The 15,662-nt window shown below is 51.8% G+C and overlaps 1 protein-coding gene across 1 annotated transcript in view; it reads left to right on the forward strand.

Annotated features, from left to right (window-relative positions):
- The window catches only part of FHAD1 (forkhead associated phosphopeptide binding domain 1), a 108,232-nt gene that overhangs the window by 57,928 nt on the left and 34,642 nt on the right, over positions 1-15,662 (forward strand). The window contains exons 10-12 of the mRNA XM_055331691.1: positions 4,370-4,453; positions 5,206-5,358; positions 6,310-6,505. Coding sequence (XP_055187666.1) covers positions 4,370-4,453; positions 5,206-5,358; positions 6,310-6,505 — 433 coding nt within the window. The remainder of the gene's footprint in view (positions 1-4,369; positions 4,454-5,205; positions 5,359-6,309; positions 6,506-15,662) is intronic.

Here is a 15,662-nt window from a genome sequence, read left to right on the forward strand (position 1 = left end):
GGAAGCCAGGTTTGTGTGGCTCCCGTCACTGTGGCGCAGCCACGAGCCACATGCAACTCTTCACACTGAAGTTAACCAAGATTGGGTAAAACTCCAAACTGAGTTCCCCAGTCACACCAGCCACATTGCCAGGGCTTGACAGCCCGAGGTGGCTGGTGGCTACTAGTCAGCACAGACAGGGAGCATTTCTGTCAATGCGGAAAGTTGTGTCGGACCCAGCTGCTCCACAGCCTGGCAACTCTCACAGCATAAAGAATGTGTTGGGAGGAAGTAAACCAGAGGGAGGAGCCACTTACATAGGCCAGAGGCCCTCGGTGCCTGGCAGGGGTGCTCACCAGGGTAGGGATGGAGACGTGGACTGGATGTGACAGGGGCCCGAGCCACAGGCTTGGAGATGGCTTGGCGTGAGAGATGGAGCAGGGCAGCAGCGAAGGATGACCCCAAGGGCTGGGGCAGGGAAGGTGGGGCAGATCCTTAGGTGGGGAGCCCCGCTAAAGGCAGAGTCCAGGCTGGACTTGGCCTTCCCGGCGTATGAGGGAGTCTGCTGAAATAGAAGTCAGAGCGTGTTTAGACGTGAGGGGATGTTTGCGGAGGAGGCTGAGGCCCAGGGAGCGTAGATGGCTTTGCCAACGGCCCGGCGACCCAGAGGCTCCGGGGCTGCCCCACGCTGCTCAGAAGAAAGCTCCGGGGCTCTTCTGGGTCTTTTATTACTTCTGTGACCCCCCCCTTCAGCCCCCTAAGAAACAGCTCGCAAAGTCTTTGCAGCACAAAGTCCTCAGGCTTATCTAGGGGAGTTTGCTTCCTCTCCGGAGAACCCCAGAGCCCTGGGCTCCGCAGGTGCTTCCAAAACGGCAGGGTCCCCAAGGGAGCAGCCGGGCTGCGGGGCCCGTGGCGGCCGGCAGAGGGCGGCGTCCAGCCCGGCAAGCTCGCCCGCCTCGCCCTCTCCCGTCGGGGGACAATGACCCGGCCAGTCGCCCCGCTTCCCACGGGCTGCGATTCCTAAAAGACTTTGCTTGGCAAGCCCCTGGCGCGGCTTCCGCTGGCGAGCGGCCTGGAAGCAGTGATGCCAAACGGGCACGATGATAAGGCCAAGTAATAGCATCTACCAGGTACCCGGCGTGGGCCAGTTCCCCGCGGCGCTAGAGCACGGCGCCCGGTGCACATTCCCGGCCCCCTTTGCAGAGCGCAGCGCCCGATGTGTGCACAGAGCTTTCCAGAAGTGCCGGCCCCGCTCAAAACACTGAATCCCCGCACTCACCCTGGGAGGCGCACTAGGATCACCATCCCCGCTTGGCAGAGGAGGACCCGTCCCCAGTCCTGTGGCTTGCTGGGGACCCGCAGGGGTCCTTTCCATCCCACCCCGGGGCGACTCCTGCGAGCCCGCCTCCACCCTGCACTCGCTCACCCATGACCCCTGCCCCCGCCCCGGGACCCCCGTGGCCATCAGACCTCCTCCAGGAAGCTCCCCAGAGGGCATTATGATCACATTAGCAGCGAGCACATGCTTTCATCGTCCTTTCAGGTTGAAGAGAAGCTTCAGGAGGATTCCAGAAAGAAATTGCTCCAGCTACAAGAAATGGGAAACAGAGAGACCCTCATTAAAGTCAATTTGGAAAGGGCAGTAGGTCAGGTAGGCGAGCTCCAGAGCCCCCCTCAGTGGCCCATGCTCCCCTAGGTTTTCTGCTCCCCAGCTGGTGGGGATGAGTCAGGAGGATGGTGGCCGTGGTTGGATTCCCCCTGGGACCCCAGCCGAGAAGCCGCATGTGGCTCCTGCACCCCAGGAAGCTGCCCGCACCAACAGCCCAACCCCGCTCCCCGCGGTGAACCTGCCGCGGTGCAATTCCCTTCTGGGAAGAGTCTGAACCTCTTGACCCCATGGTGTTTCTGGGATTTTCTCCCTCACACTTTTTTGTCCTGACATTTACCGTGATCTTGTATCCCCTGTCTGCCAGCAGATGTCACAGTCAGTGTCCTTAAGGAAAGAAAGTAAGGGGAAGCCAGATGTCAAAGTGCTTGCTAGATGGGGAAGAGTCTGGGCAGGCTGGTGGGCAGGCTCCGACAGGCTGGCCTGGGCACGCCACTGCCCTAACACTCTGGCCCCAGATGGCCCAGTGGCCCTTCCTCTGGTGTGCGGCACGGATGTGAGGGCCAGGACGTGCCAACAAGACTTCGCCAAAGGCCGAGGGAAAGCCAACTGGAAGCCGGGTGGAGGCCCCGACCCTCCAGGATATGGCTCCAGGGCAGCCTGTCTTGGACTTCTCCTGGGGGGCCCCCTCCTGGCAGCCACGGCTCCAGGGGGGCCCAAGAACATTCTCTGTGTATATATATGTCTGTGCTTCTGCTCTCCTGGGAAGGGGGGCCCACCAGGTTACTCACTGGATTCTCAGAAAGGTCTGTGCACCCGGACCAGCCCGTCCCCTTTCTGTGCCCTGCAGCCCCCAACACACCCTTGATTGAAGGCATGATCTGTGTCACTTGCCCAAGTCCCAACATCCAGGTTACAGTGGAGTTTAGGAGAGAAGTCTCCCGGGAGGACCCCCCCGCAAGACACTGAGATTTCTCCGGGTGTGGACCCAAGAGACAGAGGATGGGCCCCATCTCTGCTACTTCCCCATCCCACCCCCTTATTGCCAGGGTCCTGCTCCCTGCCTGAGACTCCGCCCCTTGCCAGGCAAGTGGCTCCAGGACTGAGCCAGGAGCCAGGAGGACCTGTCCCCTCCCCCCTGAGCAGTGCTGTGGGAGGCCTCCGGGGGGATGTGGGGCCGTCATTCACAGGGCACTCTCTGCGTGACCTCTTCCTGGGCTCGTTGGGACCCCTCCCCTTGGCCATGGATCCAGAGGATGGCCTGGAGTGCCTTGGCCCCCCCACCCCTGCCCCTGTCTGCTTTGAGCAGGCTGACTGCAGGGGTGTCCTTAGGAGCTCACCATTCCACTCTTGGGTTCCCAGAACTCCACGGTAGCAAGTAAACCCTGCATGTTAGGACCCTTTGACTTTTTATTTTATTTTATTTATTCATAAGAGACAGAGAGAGAGAGAGAGCAAGAGAGGCAGAGACACAGGCAGAGGGAGAAGCAGGCTCCATGCAGGGAGCCTGACGTGGGACTTGATCCCGGGTCTCCAGGATCACACCCTGGGCTGAAGGTGGCGCTAAACTGCTGAGCCACCGGGGCTGCCCGGACCCTTTGACTTTTGAGTTGATTTGGTGGCACCTATGATCCCTTCAGGGCTCTGTTTTATTTTATTTTATTTTATTTTTATTTTATTTTATTTTATTTTATTTTATTTTATTTTATTTATTTTTGGGTTTTTTTTTGTTGTTTGTTTGTTTGTTTTTGTATGTTCGGGGCTCTGTTTCAGAGTCCATGACCGTGTTTTGTCAGTAAACCAAAAACCCAGGCCACGTTGGTAAATTCTCAGAGCAAGCTGGGCTTCCCGGCCCGTCCCTGCTGCGGGCACTGGGCACCTTAGAGCTGTGCCTCCGTGTGCCCTGGCCTAATCCAACCGCGCCATCTCGTCGGCTGTAATCTGAAAACACTGGCACCAAGCAGGCACCCAGGAAAAGCTGGCTGAACCAAAGTGGGGCGCCCAGGGCTGGCAGATGCCCGCATACGAGCATCGATGAATACGTACCGAGCGCCTCCTCTGCCCGGCTCTGAACCAGGCTCTGGGGACCCAAAGGCCACCGACACAGCGTGCAGGACACGTATGGTCGGAGGCCCAGGCTGCAGACGGGAGCACGCTGTCCTCTCGCCAGACACCCGAGCTGATGACACCATTTACTTGGGCTGACAGCCTCAATATTTATCTCACAGTCTGGGGCCGACTTCCCAATTATGGAAGAGCGCTCCCGGCCCCAGACTTCCCACTGGATAATTGGCAGCAAGTGGCTCGTCTGAGGGCGCGAGCGGCGTGCGCGCCGACCACGGGTGCCCGTCGGGTTCGGCGGGCAGACCTGGAAGGTAATTAGAACCTGCTGTTGTGGGATCCCTGGGTGGCGCAGCGGTTTGGTGCCTGCCTTTGGCCCAGGGCGTGATCCTGGAGACCCGGGATCGAATCCCACGTCGGGCTCCCGGTACATGGAGCCTGCTTCTCCCTCTGCCTGTGTCTCTGCACCTCTCTCTCTCTCTGTGTGTGACTATCATAAATAAATTAAAAAAAAAAAAAAAAAAGAACCTGCTGTTGTGTTCTCGGCTGCCGGGCCCTTCCAGGAAGAGCTCAAGACGCCGGCGAGCCGTAGTGACCAGTGGAGGCCGCGGCCCCCTACCTCCTGGCCCCTGGCGCTGCCGGCCACCCCAGCCCCGGCTGCCCCCACTGACTGTCGCCTTCCTTTTTTTTTTTTTTTTTTGGTCGCCTTCCCTTTGTGTGTAGCTGGAGCATTTCAGAAGTCAAGTCATCAAGGCCACCTACGGACGAGTGAAGCCGTTCCTGGACAAGCCCGTCACCGATCAACAGGTTTTTCTTGCTTCCTCCCTTCCTCCCTCGGGGACCTGGGCCTCCAGACACTGGGAGCATATGCGCCTGTGTTTTGTTGGTGGTACATATTTTTCACACTGTTGCTACACCATAAAGATTTGTTTTGATTTTATGGGATTTCCTGGCTTTTAAAGTAAAAGCCAGTTAAATTCCCTTGAAATGTTTCTGTGAAAATCAAATTAAACCACTCAGGCCTATTTCTGGTCGCCAGACACACACATTTACCCCCTCGCTGGCACCTTAGAAGTAGGGGGGAGTGGGGCCGCCTGTCCCCAGACGCTGCATTCTCACTTCTTCCTTCTGAAGAGAAGAGATGGTGATGGGGGTGGACTCCCGGCCATAACGATCGCCTTGTCATTCTTCTGATTTTCTTTCTAACCCTCTGTTCCACGCATGTGTAAGAAAACACACCATGGGCTGCTCTTGTCAGCTGTGGACACTGACCTTCTTTCTACCTGTGAGTCCACAGCATCAGGCTCCGCGTGACAAATCACAGTGCAGGAGAATCCAGAGCAAACTCATGACATTACAGACCTTTGGCTCTGAAAAGCCATCTCAGACCCTGGGAGATATGTCCCGGGGACAGGACCGATGTCCTCCTCCAGAGCCGTCACCAAGACACGTCAGGGCCTCCCCGTTCACCTGCAGAACCCGGGAGCTTGAACTCACGCTCCTGGTCCCTTCCCAGGGCCACCCTGGTGTGCAAATCTCTCTTTCCTTTTTCTCACCAGCTAATAGAGAAGATCACCCAGGTCACTGAGGACAACATCAACTTTCAGCAGAAAAGATGGACCCTGCAGAAGGAGACTCAGCTCAGCAATTCTAAACAGGAGGAAATCACAGAGAACATCGAGAAGCTGAAGACATCTCTAGACAACTGCCAGGTGCCCTCTTCTTCGGCTTTTTACAAATCTCATTCTTGTGCTGCTTGTTTGGGAAGTTTCCCCAGCGTTTGTGGAGCAGGTTGGGCAGAAATGCTCTGCTCCTTTTTCATCCTTTTCTCCTGGAGAAATCTGTTTGGGAGCAGAAAACAAAGAGCCTCAAAAACTGCCTCCCAGGTGAACTTGGTGCGGCCACGGAAAAGATGCATGATGCACCCCTGCTACTGACCTGGGGAGGCCCCGGGCCCCAGCAAAAAACAAATCAATAATAAATAAGTCCCCCGTTATTTTCAGAGGAACATCCCTGCTCTTTATTTGCATTATTTTCTGGCCCAGCAGTGGAAAGGCTGTTGTTTTGGGCTCTTTGGGGTTTTTGTTCTTTTGGGTGGTTTTTTTGTTTTTGTTTTTTTGTTGTTGTTGGGGTTTTTTGCCTCTTTTGCTTCTGACTCCGGAGGAGACGGGCCCAGAAGTCTGCCTGAACCCCACGGCTCCCACACCAGAATGGAGCCTCCCCAAGCAGGCAGCTGCTTCTGCTTTCTCTAGAAATAAGCAGCTACTATTTGGGGAGCTTGTGCAAACGCTGGCTTGTCAGCACTCTTTCAAATCAGGAAACCCCGCTTTCTGACCAGCTGATGTGTTGATCTCAACGGGAATTTTGATGAACAGAAGTAGCCAGATTTGGTTCTCCTTTCAGCCAATTGTCCTTGGCAGTTTGGCTTTGGAATTGCAGATACCTAAAAATGGGGTCTCTTCGACCACCAAAGGCTGCATTAGAGTGCCAAAAAAGCAAAAGCTGCCAAAACGGGGAGCAGGCGGGGTGGGGGTGGGGGGTAAATGAAACTGAGCCGTCCGAGTGCGGCCAACATGCGGCGCTGCCCGTCTCATGGCCAAGTCAAGAGCGCTGCTGCTTCTGGGCCCAGCGTCGGGGCTCCTCATGATCTCGTGTCTTTCCAGGCCTGCATGAAAAAGTCTTGCGGTAGCAAGGACCTGAAGAAGGAGGTGGACCTGCTTCAGAACCTTCAGGTGAGCCCACCTGTTTCAGGGCTCCAGAAGGTGGCGCTGGACATCCTGCGCCTGTCGCTGTCCTGGCTGGAGGAAACGGAGCGTCTCCTCCGGGACGTGGGCATCCAGCTCTCCAGCTCTGAGACAGGTTAATGGCACTTTTTTCTCACGTAGTTGCATGACTCTGAAATGTCGCGTTGAATCTTACCATGATGGGACATCTGTTGAGGAAGGCTTCTTAGCTATGTGGCCAAGTGGCCCTTCTCCAGACTTTGAGAAGTGATTTTTTTCCTTGGGGGAGGGAAAAAAAAAAGTGAGACATGATTACTGAAGGAAAATGAGACGTGACACAAGCAAAAGGAAAATTAAGTCGAGATTATGCTAAATCCTATCTCTCAGAAGCGACTACCATTATGTATCTATTAGACTGTTTTTAGAGCAGTTTTAGGTTCACAGAAAAACTGAGAGGAAAGTACTGTACAGAGACTTCCCGTGTGCCCCCTGCACCCCATATGCCCAATCCCCCCCATTATCAGCGCCCCCCACCAGAGTGGTACGTGTGTTACAGTTGGTGAGTCTACAGGGATGCATCATTCCCAGAGACCATGCTTCACATCGGGGCTCACTCTCAGCGTTGCACACTCTGTGGGTTTGGACAAAGGATCCACGACCTGGATCCACCATTATAGTATCACACAGGATAGTTTCAGTTGCCCTAAAAATCCTCCGCTTGCTATCTATTCATCCCTCCCCCAACCTCCAGCTCCCCCAGCCACTGACCTCTCTACTGCCTCTATGGTTTTGCCTCTTCCAGAACGTCATGCAACTGGAATCCTACAACTCTCCAGATTGGCTTCTTTCACTTAGTAATATGCATTTAAGTTCCCTCTCATGTCTTTTCATGACTTGATAACTCACTTCTTTTTAGCACTGACTAGTTGTCTGGACGGACCATAGTTTATCTATCCATCCACCTGGTGAAAGGACATCCTGGTAGCTTCCAAGTTTTGGCAATTATGAATAAAGCCATCATCACCATCTGTGTGCAGATTTTTGTGTGGATATAAGTTTTCAAGTCCTTTGGGTAAATACCAGGGAGTAGGATTGCTAGAGCATGTAGTAAGGGCATGCATGGTTTTAAAAGAAACCACCAAACTGTCCTCCAAAGAGCCTGCACCATTTTGCATTCCCACCAGCAATGCGTGAGAGTTCCTCTTGCTCCACATCCTTTGCCAGCAGGTGATGTTGTCACTACTGTTTATTTCGGGCATAACTTCCACAGCATTTTCCCATGGAAATAGATGTATGATTCTTACTCTCTCTCTGCCTCGGTTTCCTTACCTGTAAAATGAGGATAATAAGGAGTACCTACCCCTTAAGGTTGTCGGGAGGATTAAAATGCATCGGTATATGTGAAGTACTTAGAATAGTATCTGTCACAGAATAGGCACTACTTATACATTTATTTTTTTAGATTTTTTTTTTGTCATGGGCATTTAAGTTGTCTCCAGTTTCCCATACTTACAGATAATGCTGAAATGAATGGTACAGAACATATACCAATTCATCTTATATTTATCACCTTAGAGGTGGAGGGAGTTAAACCACTTTCATTCAACAAATTTATTGCATGCCTACTAGACACCAGCACTGTGCAGGGCAGAGCTGTATCGGGGTCAGAAACAGGTGGAATCCAGGTGGAGGGTGTATGGGTGTCTTGCTTAGCCTCTTGCTTTATCTGTACATTTGAAATTTGTCATGATAAAATATTGAGGGGGAAATAAGCACTATTGCTGCCCTCATAGACCTTGTGGTCTTAGGGAGGGGAGGGTGGGCATTAATTGGAAAATCGCTCACACCTAAAACATTAAAGGAGACAAGTGCTACAAAGGAGAAGTGCAGGACTCTAACCTGGTTAGGGAGGGCAGGGCATCCTCAGGATACACAGGAGTTATTTGTCAGAGGAGAGGGGAGGGGAGAGAATTCTGGGTGAGGAGAGATGTGTATTAGGATGGGAGCATGAAGAACACAAGGCACTGAAAAAAATGGGGGTGGGAGGTGGGACAGGGCTGGCAGGAAAGGTCAGCAGGGGATGTGCCACGTGGGCTTGTAGGGCTCTGATAAGAAGCTCTGCTTTATCCTAAGCGCATTGAGAACCCAATGAAAGATTTTAAGCAGGGAACTGATGGACAGGTTTGCTTTAGGAGATAATCCTCTTGACTGTGAGTAGAAAATGTACTGGAAAATGGCCATCATGGAGCACCAGGGAACCAGCTAGGAGGCTGTCACAAGAGATGATGGTGGCTCCAGGGCAGGGGTAGGATACAGAAGGGGAGAAGTTTCTCAGGCATTTAAGAGGTAAATCAACAGGCCTCAGTGGTGGAATTGGATACAATTGGAAGGGAAGTGACATAGAGAAAGGGTTCTAGAGACCTCCAGGTTTCTGGCTTGTGTAAAAAAACAGACAATTCTTCCTCACTAAAATCCAGAGTAAGGAACGTTGCGTGAAGACCAGGTTTGAAGGAAGTGCTTGTGAGACATTCAAGATGAGGTGCCAAGGATGCAGCCGTCACCTTGTATGTCTAGTCTGGGAAACAGATGTTAATGGTGTATCTCTAGAACCCAGAAAAGCATATGCCACATAGTGGGTGCTTAATAACTGTGGGTGGATGAGTGGATGAATGGATGGATGGACAGATTGATAGGTAGATGGATGAATGGTTGGATGGGAGATAAATGGAGGATGGATGGGTGGATGAGTGGATGGATGGATGGATGGATGGATGGATGGGTGAATGAATGGATGGATTGATAGGTAGATGGATGAATCATTGGATGGGAGATGAGTGGGGGATGAATGGGTGGGTGGATGGATGGATAGATGGTGGGGATGGATGGGTGGATGGATAAAGCCATAGGTGTGAATGGTATCAGTAAGAAAGTATATGAGGAAGAGAGCTGAGGGCCACACCTTCAGGAACTCTGACATTTTGAAGATTATTGCTATGCCTTGCCAAGTCACCCTTCATAGAGGCCGCATGAATTTGACATTCTTAGAGCAATAAATGAGAATAAAGGAGTGATTTTCAACTCTGATGATTCAACATCCCCAGCCATGATGTCTCCAAAGTAGTCCCAAAGGTGGTATAAAGTTCTTTGAAAAGAAGGCAAAAGCAAAAAACATGATTAACTTCTATAACTGCCTGCCCCTCACATATAGCACAGAGAAGAGGATAGTTGGTCTTCTCCTGACCACCCAATGGCTCCTCAGTCCCAGTGGTACTGTTGTAATCTTGGCAGTCCTGAGCAAACATGAAATCAGGTAAAACATGGATCACAGTACTAACTGTTCTTCAAGAAGTAAGGAACTAGCATCTCTATCCTAATAATAGTGGGGCCAAGTTATGTGTGTGCCATCCCCTCCCCATGTCCAAGACCATTTTAGTGCTTGTAGCTTATGTCCATAAATCTAGACATATATTTTATTATAAAACGATGTGGATTAATTATAGAGTTGAGTGTCAGGACAGCAATTCCAGAAAGTCATTTCGGGCAACATTTCTCAAACCTGCCATCTCAAGTGCAGAGCCCCTTCTACACCAACATGTGCTATGGATCTAGAAAAATGGGGTAAAGAATGCAGTGTTCCCAAAACACATTTCTCCTTTTTTGCTGTCCTGGCTCACATCTAACATCTTTTGGAATAATGCTCTACAGAACACCTGTGGGGGAAACACAGACTATATTCTGTGATTACAACTACTTGGTTCTGAGAAGTTAGAGAGAGAGCATGGAGAGTTATAACAGAAAGGTCAATGAGTAGGGTTCATCCTTCATTCATTTGGCAGAGGTTGACAGTAAAGGCATTTTCTCTTCCAGTACAAGCAGTATTATGGCAAGGTCCCAAAAGACTAAAAGAAAGGAATGAGTTAAACAATTCCCTGTATTCTCTGTGTTAGGTACTACTGTACCTCATTCCTAGCACAGAACCGTCCACACACAGATGGCAGCAGCCATGGTAATGGTAGTAGGATGGTGAAGATGGTGAAGATGGTGAGGATGATGAGGATGGTGGGAGTGAGAATAAGTGAGGATGATGATGGTGATATGACTATGATGGTGATGATGGTGGTGGGGGTGGTGGTGGTGATGATTATGATGTTGGTGAGAATTGTGGTGATGAAGATGATGATGGTGATGAGGATGGGGATGGTGAGGAGGATGATGATGGTAGTAAGAGGATAATGGTGGTGAGTACGACAGTCATGGTGATGATCACATGATGGTGGTAATGGTGAGGGGGATGATGATGGTGAAGGTGCAAATGGCGACGATGGTGGTTGTCATTCATTGCTGAGCATTTCTATTCTAGATGCTATTCCAAGCATTTCCATACATTATCGCACTTCATCCTCACAACAACTCTGTGAGGCAGGTACAATTATCCTCATTTTAGAAATGAAGAAACTGGCTCAAAAACTACTTTTGTGAGTACTCCAGCATGACAAGGAGATGCAAAGTACTTCATATCACTGAGGCCAGCAGGGGGTCCCCAGTCATTCAGCGCCAACCACAAACAGTCCTAAAGGCCTTCTGTGTTCCCAGTTCATGAGAGAAGCTTAGGAACCATGGTTTACTTAGCTCCTCCTGGGAACTTATCACTGTGTTAGAGGTTTTATGTGCGTTGTATTCTTTTATCCTCCCATATCGGAATATACGAGTACTATTATTTTCTTTCTTTTTCAGGTAAGGAAACTGAGTCTCAATGCATTAAGAAACTTGCTCAAGGTCATACAACAGGTACCTGGTAAGGTCAGGAGTCAAACGAGTCATTGTGATCCTAATGCCTGTGGTTTTTCTGGGACCCCACACTCTTTCTGAAGATCCAGAGAGGTACCAGGTACGTGCCCAACTCCTAAAGGACATACTCTGTCATCAACTTAGCAGAAAGAGAGCTAAGAGCACTCGCTCCCCAAGGTGAGCCGCCTCTCCCATGCACACCATGAGCCATGCCCAAGGAAGGCCCATGTGCGTCACACAGCAGAATGCTTCTGAGCGTGGGCTTTGGAGACCAGCTGCCAAAGTTTGAATCTCAACTGTGCACTTACTAGTTGTAGGAGCAGGCTACTTGACTTCTCTGTGCCCCTGTTTACCTGTTCATAAAATGGGGCTAAGATCCCACAGGGATGTCATAAGGATTAAACACTAAGATGTATGCACCGATCATGGAGCCGGGGCCACCGTAAGCCTCAACAAATGGGAGCTGCCATTATCACCAGCCCTAAGTACTTGTTGACCTAATTTGACCTAAATGTGGGTCAGATGGGTACACGCACGGCAGTGCAGCTTGATTTATTTACACCAAGGTAACTTGACCCGCAGCCTCTGCCCCTTTTTCATTTGGCAGCAAAGAGGATTTTCTCAGCCACAAGCACTCAGTTGGGTTGAACCCAAAGGAGCCCTTCGCAGGCCTCCTTCCTAGATTCATGACAATGGACCAAGTGTCCCAACAGCCACATGGTACAGCTGGGATTCAGTTCAGATCCCTCTGCCCTCCAAGCCCCTGCTCTTAACTACCATCACCACCTGCCTTTCCCATCACTGTCCTAAGAGGTAAAGCACACCTAACAAGCTAGGTTTGTAAATCCTGAAGTAAACCCTCCGGGGGAATGCAGGTCAAGTAATGTAAGGGGAACTATTTGAAGCGTTGTTGGCTAGCATCCTAAGGGACCCAGAAGGTTGATGTTGCCACTAAAGACCTGAGTGGTGAAAGATTTGCTGTGTGGTCCAGCTGGGAAGATGTGAAATGTCTAAAGAGGGACCTTGAAAGTTATTCCCCACTCCTCCTGCCTGGCTTCTCCGCTTCTTTTGATAAAGGAAAGAAAGGACTCTACTTTTTTTTTTCTTGCAAAGCCAGTTGTTTGTGTCTATTTCTGCAAGACTTTGTTACAAATAAAAGGCTTCCCTGCATGCACAGAAAATCACTCTTTCTCAGATATCCAAAAGATGCAGCATTTTGAAATGAAAGAAGGAAGTTGTGATACAATACGCATAGTTGCTCCCATTTCGAAGAATCGGTATCCAACCGAAAGAAAAATCTGAAGAAAAAGACATGCAAGTGTGGGGAGCGTTATCCAGCGTGGTGGGATCGCGTAGGACCTTTGCTTTCACTTGGTGGTTCATCAGCTATTTGCTGCAGCCCTACTGTGTGCCGGCCAGGGAGCGAGAGCAGTGAACACCGCCCGTGTCACGGATGTCTGTAATGTTTGGGTTTGTGTAAGAGACACATATAACTTTTGTAACCAGAAATATAATGACGAATTGCTTCTTCTTCTCGAGAAGAGAGAAATCCCACTATGATTACGGCTCCTGGTGGAACCCAGATGGGTGACCACACACCCCCTCTTCCCCTTCAACATCCTTTTTTTTAAAAAAAAAAAAAAGATTTATTTATTTATTTATTCAGAGAGAGAGAGAGAGAGAGAGGCAGAGACACAGGCAGAGGGAGAAGCAGGCTCCATGCAGGAAGCCTGACGTGGGACTCAATCCCCAGTCTCCAGGATCACGCCCCGGGCTGCAGGCGGCGCTAAACCGCTGCACCACCGGGGCTGCCCACCTTCAACATCCTTGAGTCCTTCCTGTCCCTAATCCTCTCTGCATCCTACTCATGCTTTGATCCTTCCCCTCAGGTTCCTGGGTCACATGTTGCATCCCACTCTAACCACCCAAATCCATGTGCTCCTATAGCTCATGCCAACATCACCCAGGCCGTCTCCCCCGACCCCTGCCATCTCGATGTTCTCACAGAGCACCTCCCCTGATACACCCTTCACATTTGCCACCCCAGCCCTTACTCACAAGCCTCCAGTCACTCGAAACAGAATGACAGACCCGGGTCTGGATTCTGATCCTACCACTTGCCAGCTCTGCAGCTCGACCTTGCTGAGTTTCTGTGGCCTCACCTACAGATGCAAACACATTTCCTTGCTGGGTTGTTTATAAGGATTAGAAACTATCACGTGTAAACCTCCTGGCACGGTGCCTGGCACAAAGCAGGTACTTAATACTTGATAGCTATTATTATAATATTACTGTTCTATGCTTACATGCTGGAAATTTGCAGAAAGCTGCACTGCCAGGGATCAAGGCCCCAGGCATGAACATATTCAGCTCTCTTCCTTTCTCTGCCTCCCTACCATCTTTCCTCCCTCCCCTCCAAATCCCCACTGTCTTCTCACTGTGTGATCCCCACTGCATCTCCAGATGCAGCTCTTCCCTCCCTGTGTGTCCCCTTCCCTGTCCCTCCTGGGGGGAACCTGTGCACAGGGTCCAGAAGAACGACTTCCCCCTCTGGCCTCCACAGCCTTTCCCTCCCTCTTATTCCTCCCCTTGCCATCAAACGCGCGTCTCAGGATGGCGGTTCTTCCCTGGAACCTGCTGCTGCTATAGCTCTCTTTCTCCTCAGGACACTCCTGTCCCACCGATGACCTTGAGGAAGCGTTAGGCCCTCTGTCTTCATTGCAAACTTCCTGCTGTGGCGCTGCCTCCTTGCTTTGCCCCCGCACGCATCTGGCCCGGGGCCTCCTGCCCTGGCGGGTCCCCCATCCCTCCCCAGCCCGTGTTCTCTCACCCAACACCCTCGGATGTCTTCCTGGAAACACCCTCACCCCTTGGCTCTCCTGTGCCTGGCACACCCGGCCTGGCTCCTGACCCTCTCCATTCGTTTTCAGCAGCCCCTTTCACTATTCCTGCCCCTGCGAGAAGGTTTCCTCTAGGGCAGCCCTCCGTCCTCCCCTCTCTCCTGTCTCCTTTCTCATGAAGAAAGTCTCCATCCGGGCAATCCAACAGCCACTCCCAGGGCAGCAATGGCCAAGGGGACATCCCCACATGCCGTGCTGCCGGGAACGGTGGTACAGATTTGGTGCCACCTAAGGCAGCAGGTGGCACCGGGGCCGGGGCCACGTCCACCAGGAAGAAGGCTGCTGTCTCCTAATCTCACGAAGACCTGCGTGGGCCGGGCTGTTCCTGCTCCCTGCCGACCACCCTTCCTTCGTGTCCTCCCAGTACCTCAAAGCTTGGCAGCTCCTCCCTTCTCGCCAGCCCCCACACCACCCAACCTGTCTCCTCTGTCTGACGGTGGGGCCACCATCCTATCCCGAAACACAGCTTTCTCTCCCTCTTCTTTTTATCCCCATTTCTCCCACCCTGGTATAGAACATGGGCACTGACGACCCGGACGTCCATGGGCTCTCAGCCTCTAACTCGGAAGAAGGGATTTGGCCCCTGGGACACACCTGCCAATGTCTGGAGATACTTTGGTCTCCACACCCCACGGTGTGCAGGATGGCCGCCCCAACAAGGATTGCCTAGCACAGCCCATCAGTAGAGCTGCAGTTAGGAAACCCTGCTAGTTCCTCCCAGATATTTGTCTAGGAAGAAGAAAAGAAAGAAAAGAAAAGAAAAGAGAAAAGAGAAAAGAAAAGAGAGAGGAGATGAGAGGGAAGAGAAGAGAAGAGAAAAAGAAAAGGCAAAACACAAAACAGTCTGCATCAAGCCAGTCCAGTGCTCCATCAGCCACTGAAGTCGCAGTGACCCAGACGCTGGAGTCACACTGACTTGACCCCCAGGCCTGGCTCGGCTGATTGCCAGGCTCACTGGGCCACCGTGTGTCTCAGGGCCCAGCTGCCTCACCTGTCAAACGGGGTGGTGAGCAGGTGATACGGGGGGCGATGCCTTGATTGCTTGGCAGAGAGCTGGGCACGCAGCACATGCTCAGTGTACTTCAGGGATGTTTCCATCAAGTTTACACTCTTTTTAAGCTACTGTTCCAGCCCTGCCATGAACTGAGCCACCTCCCGCCCCCTGCCTCCCATCACCTGTGCAGCCAGTGAAGCGAGGCACCCTGGCCGGATGTGCGCTGCCCCCCAGCTCCCCTCCTGCCCCCACCCCCGTGTTCGCTCCCTGGGGCTGCTGCAACAAGTACCACAAGCGCAGAGCCTCAACACTACACATTTATTGTCCCACAGTCCTGGAAGCCAAAAGCCTGAAATCAGCTTCCCTGCACTCAAGTCAGGGTGTCAATGGGACTGAGTCCCCCTGAAGGCTCCAGGGAAGGCTTCATTTCTTAGCCTTTCCAGTCCCTAGAAAGGAATTCCTCACATTCCCTGGCTTGTGGCCCCTTCCTCCCGTCTGCAGAGCCAGCAGCACAGCATCTTCCAGCCTCTGCTGCTCTCACATCCCCTGTCCTTCATCTTCCTGTGTGATTATACTGAGTCCCCCCAATATCCCAGGATGATCCCCCCCAT

Source organism: Nyctereutes procyonoides, unplaced genomic scaffold (genome assembly GCF_905146905.1).
Source record: "Nyctereutes procyonoides isolate TBG_1078 unplaced genomic scaffold, NYPRO_anot_genome, whole genome shotgun sequence".
In the NCBI taxonomy this organism is placed as follows: Eukaryota; Metazoa; Chordata; class Mammalia; order Carnivora; family Canidae; genus Nyctereutes; species Nyctereutes procyonoides.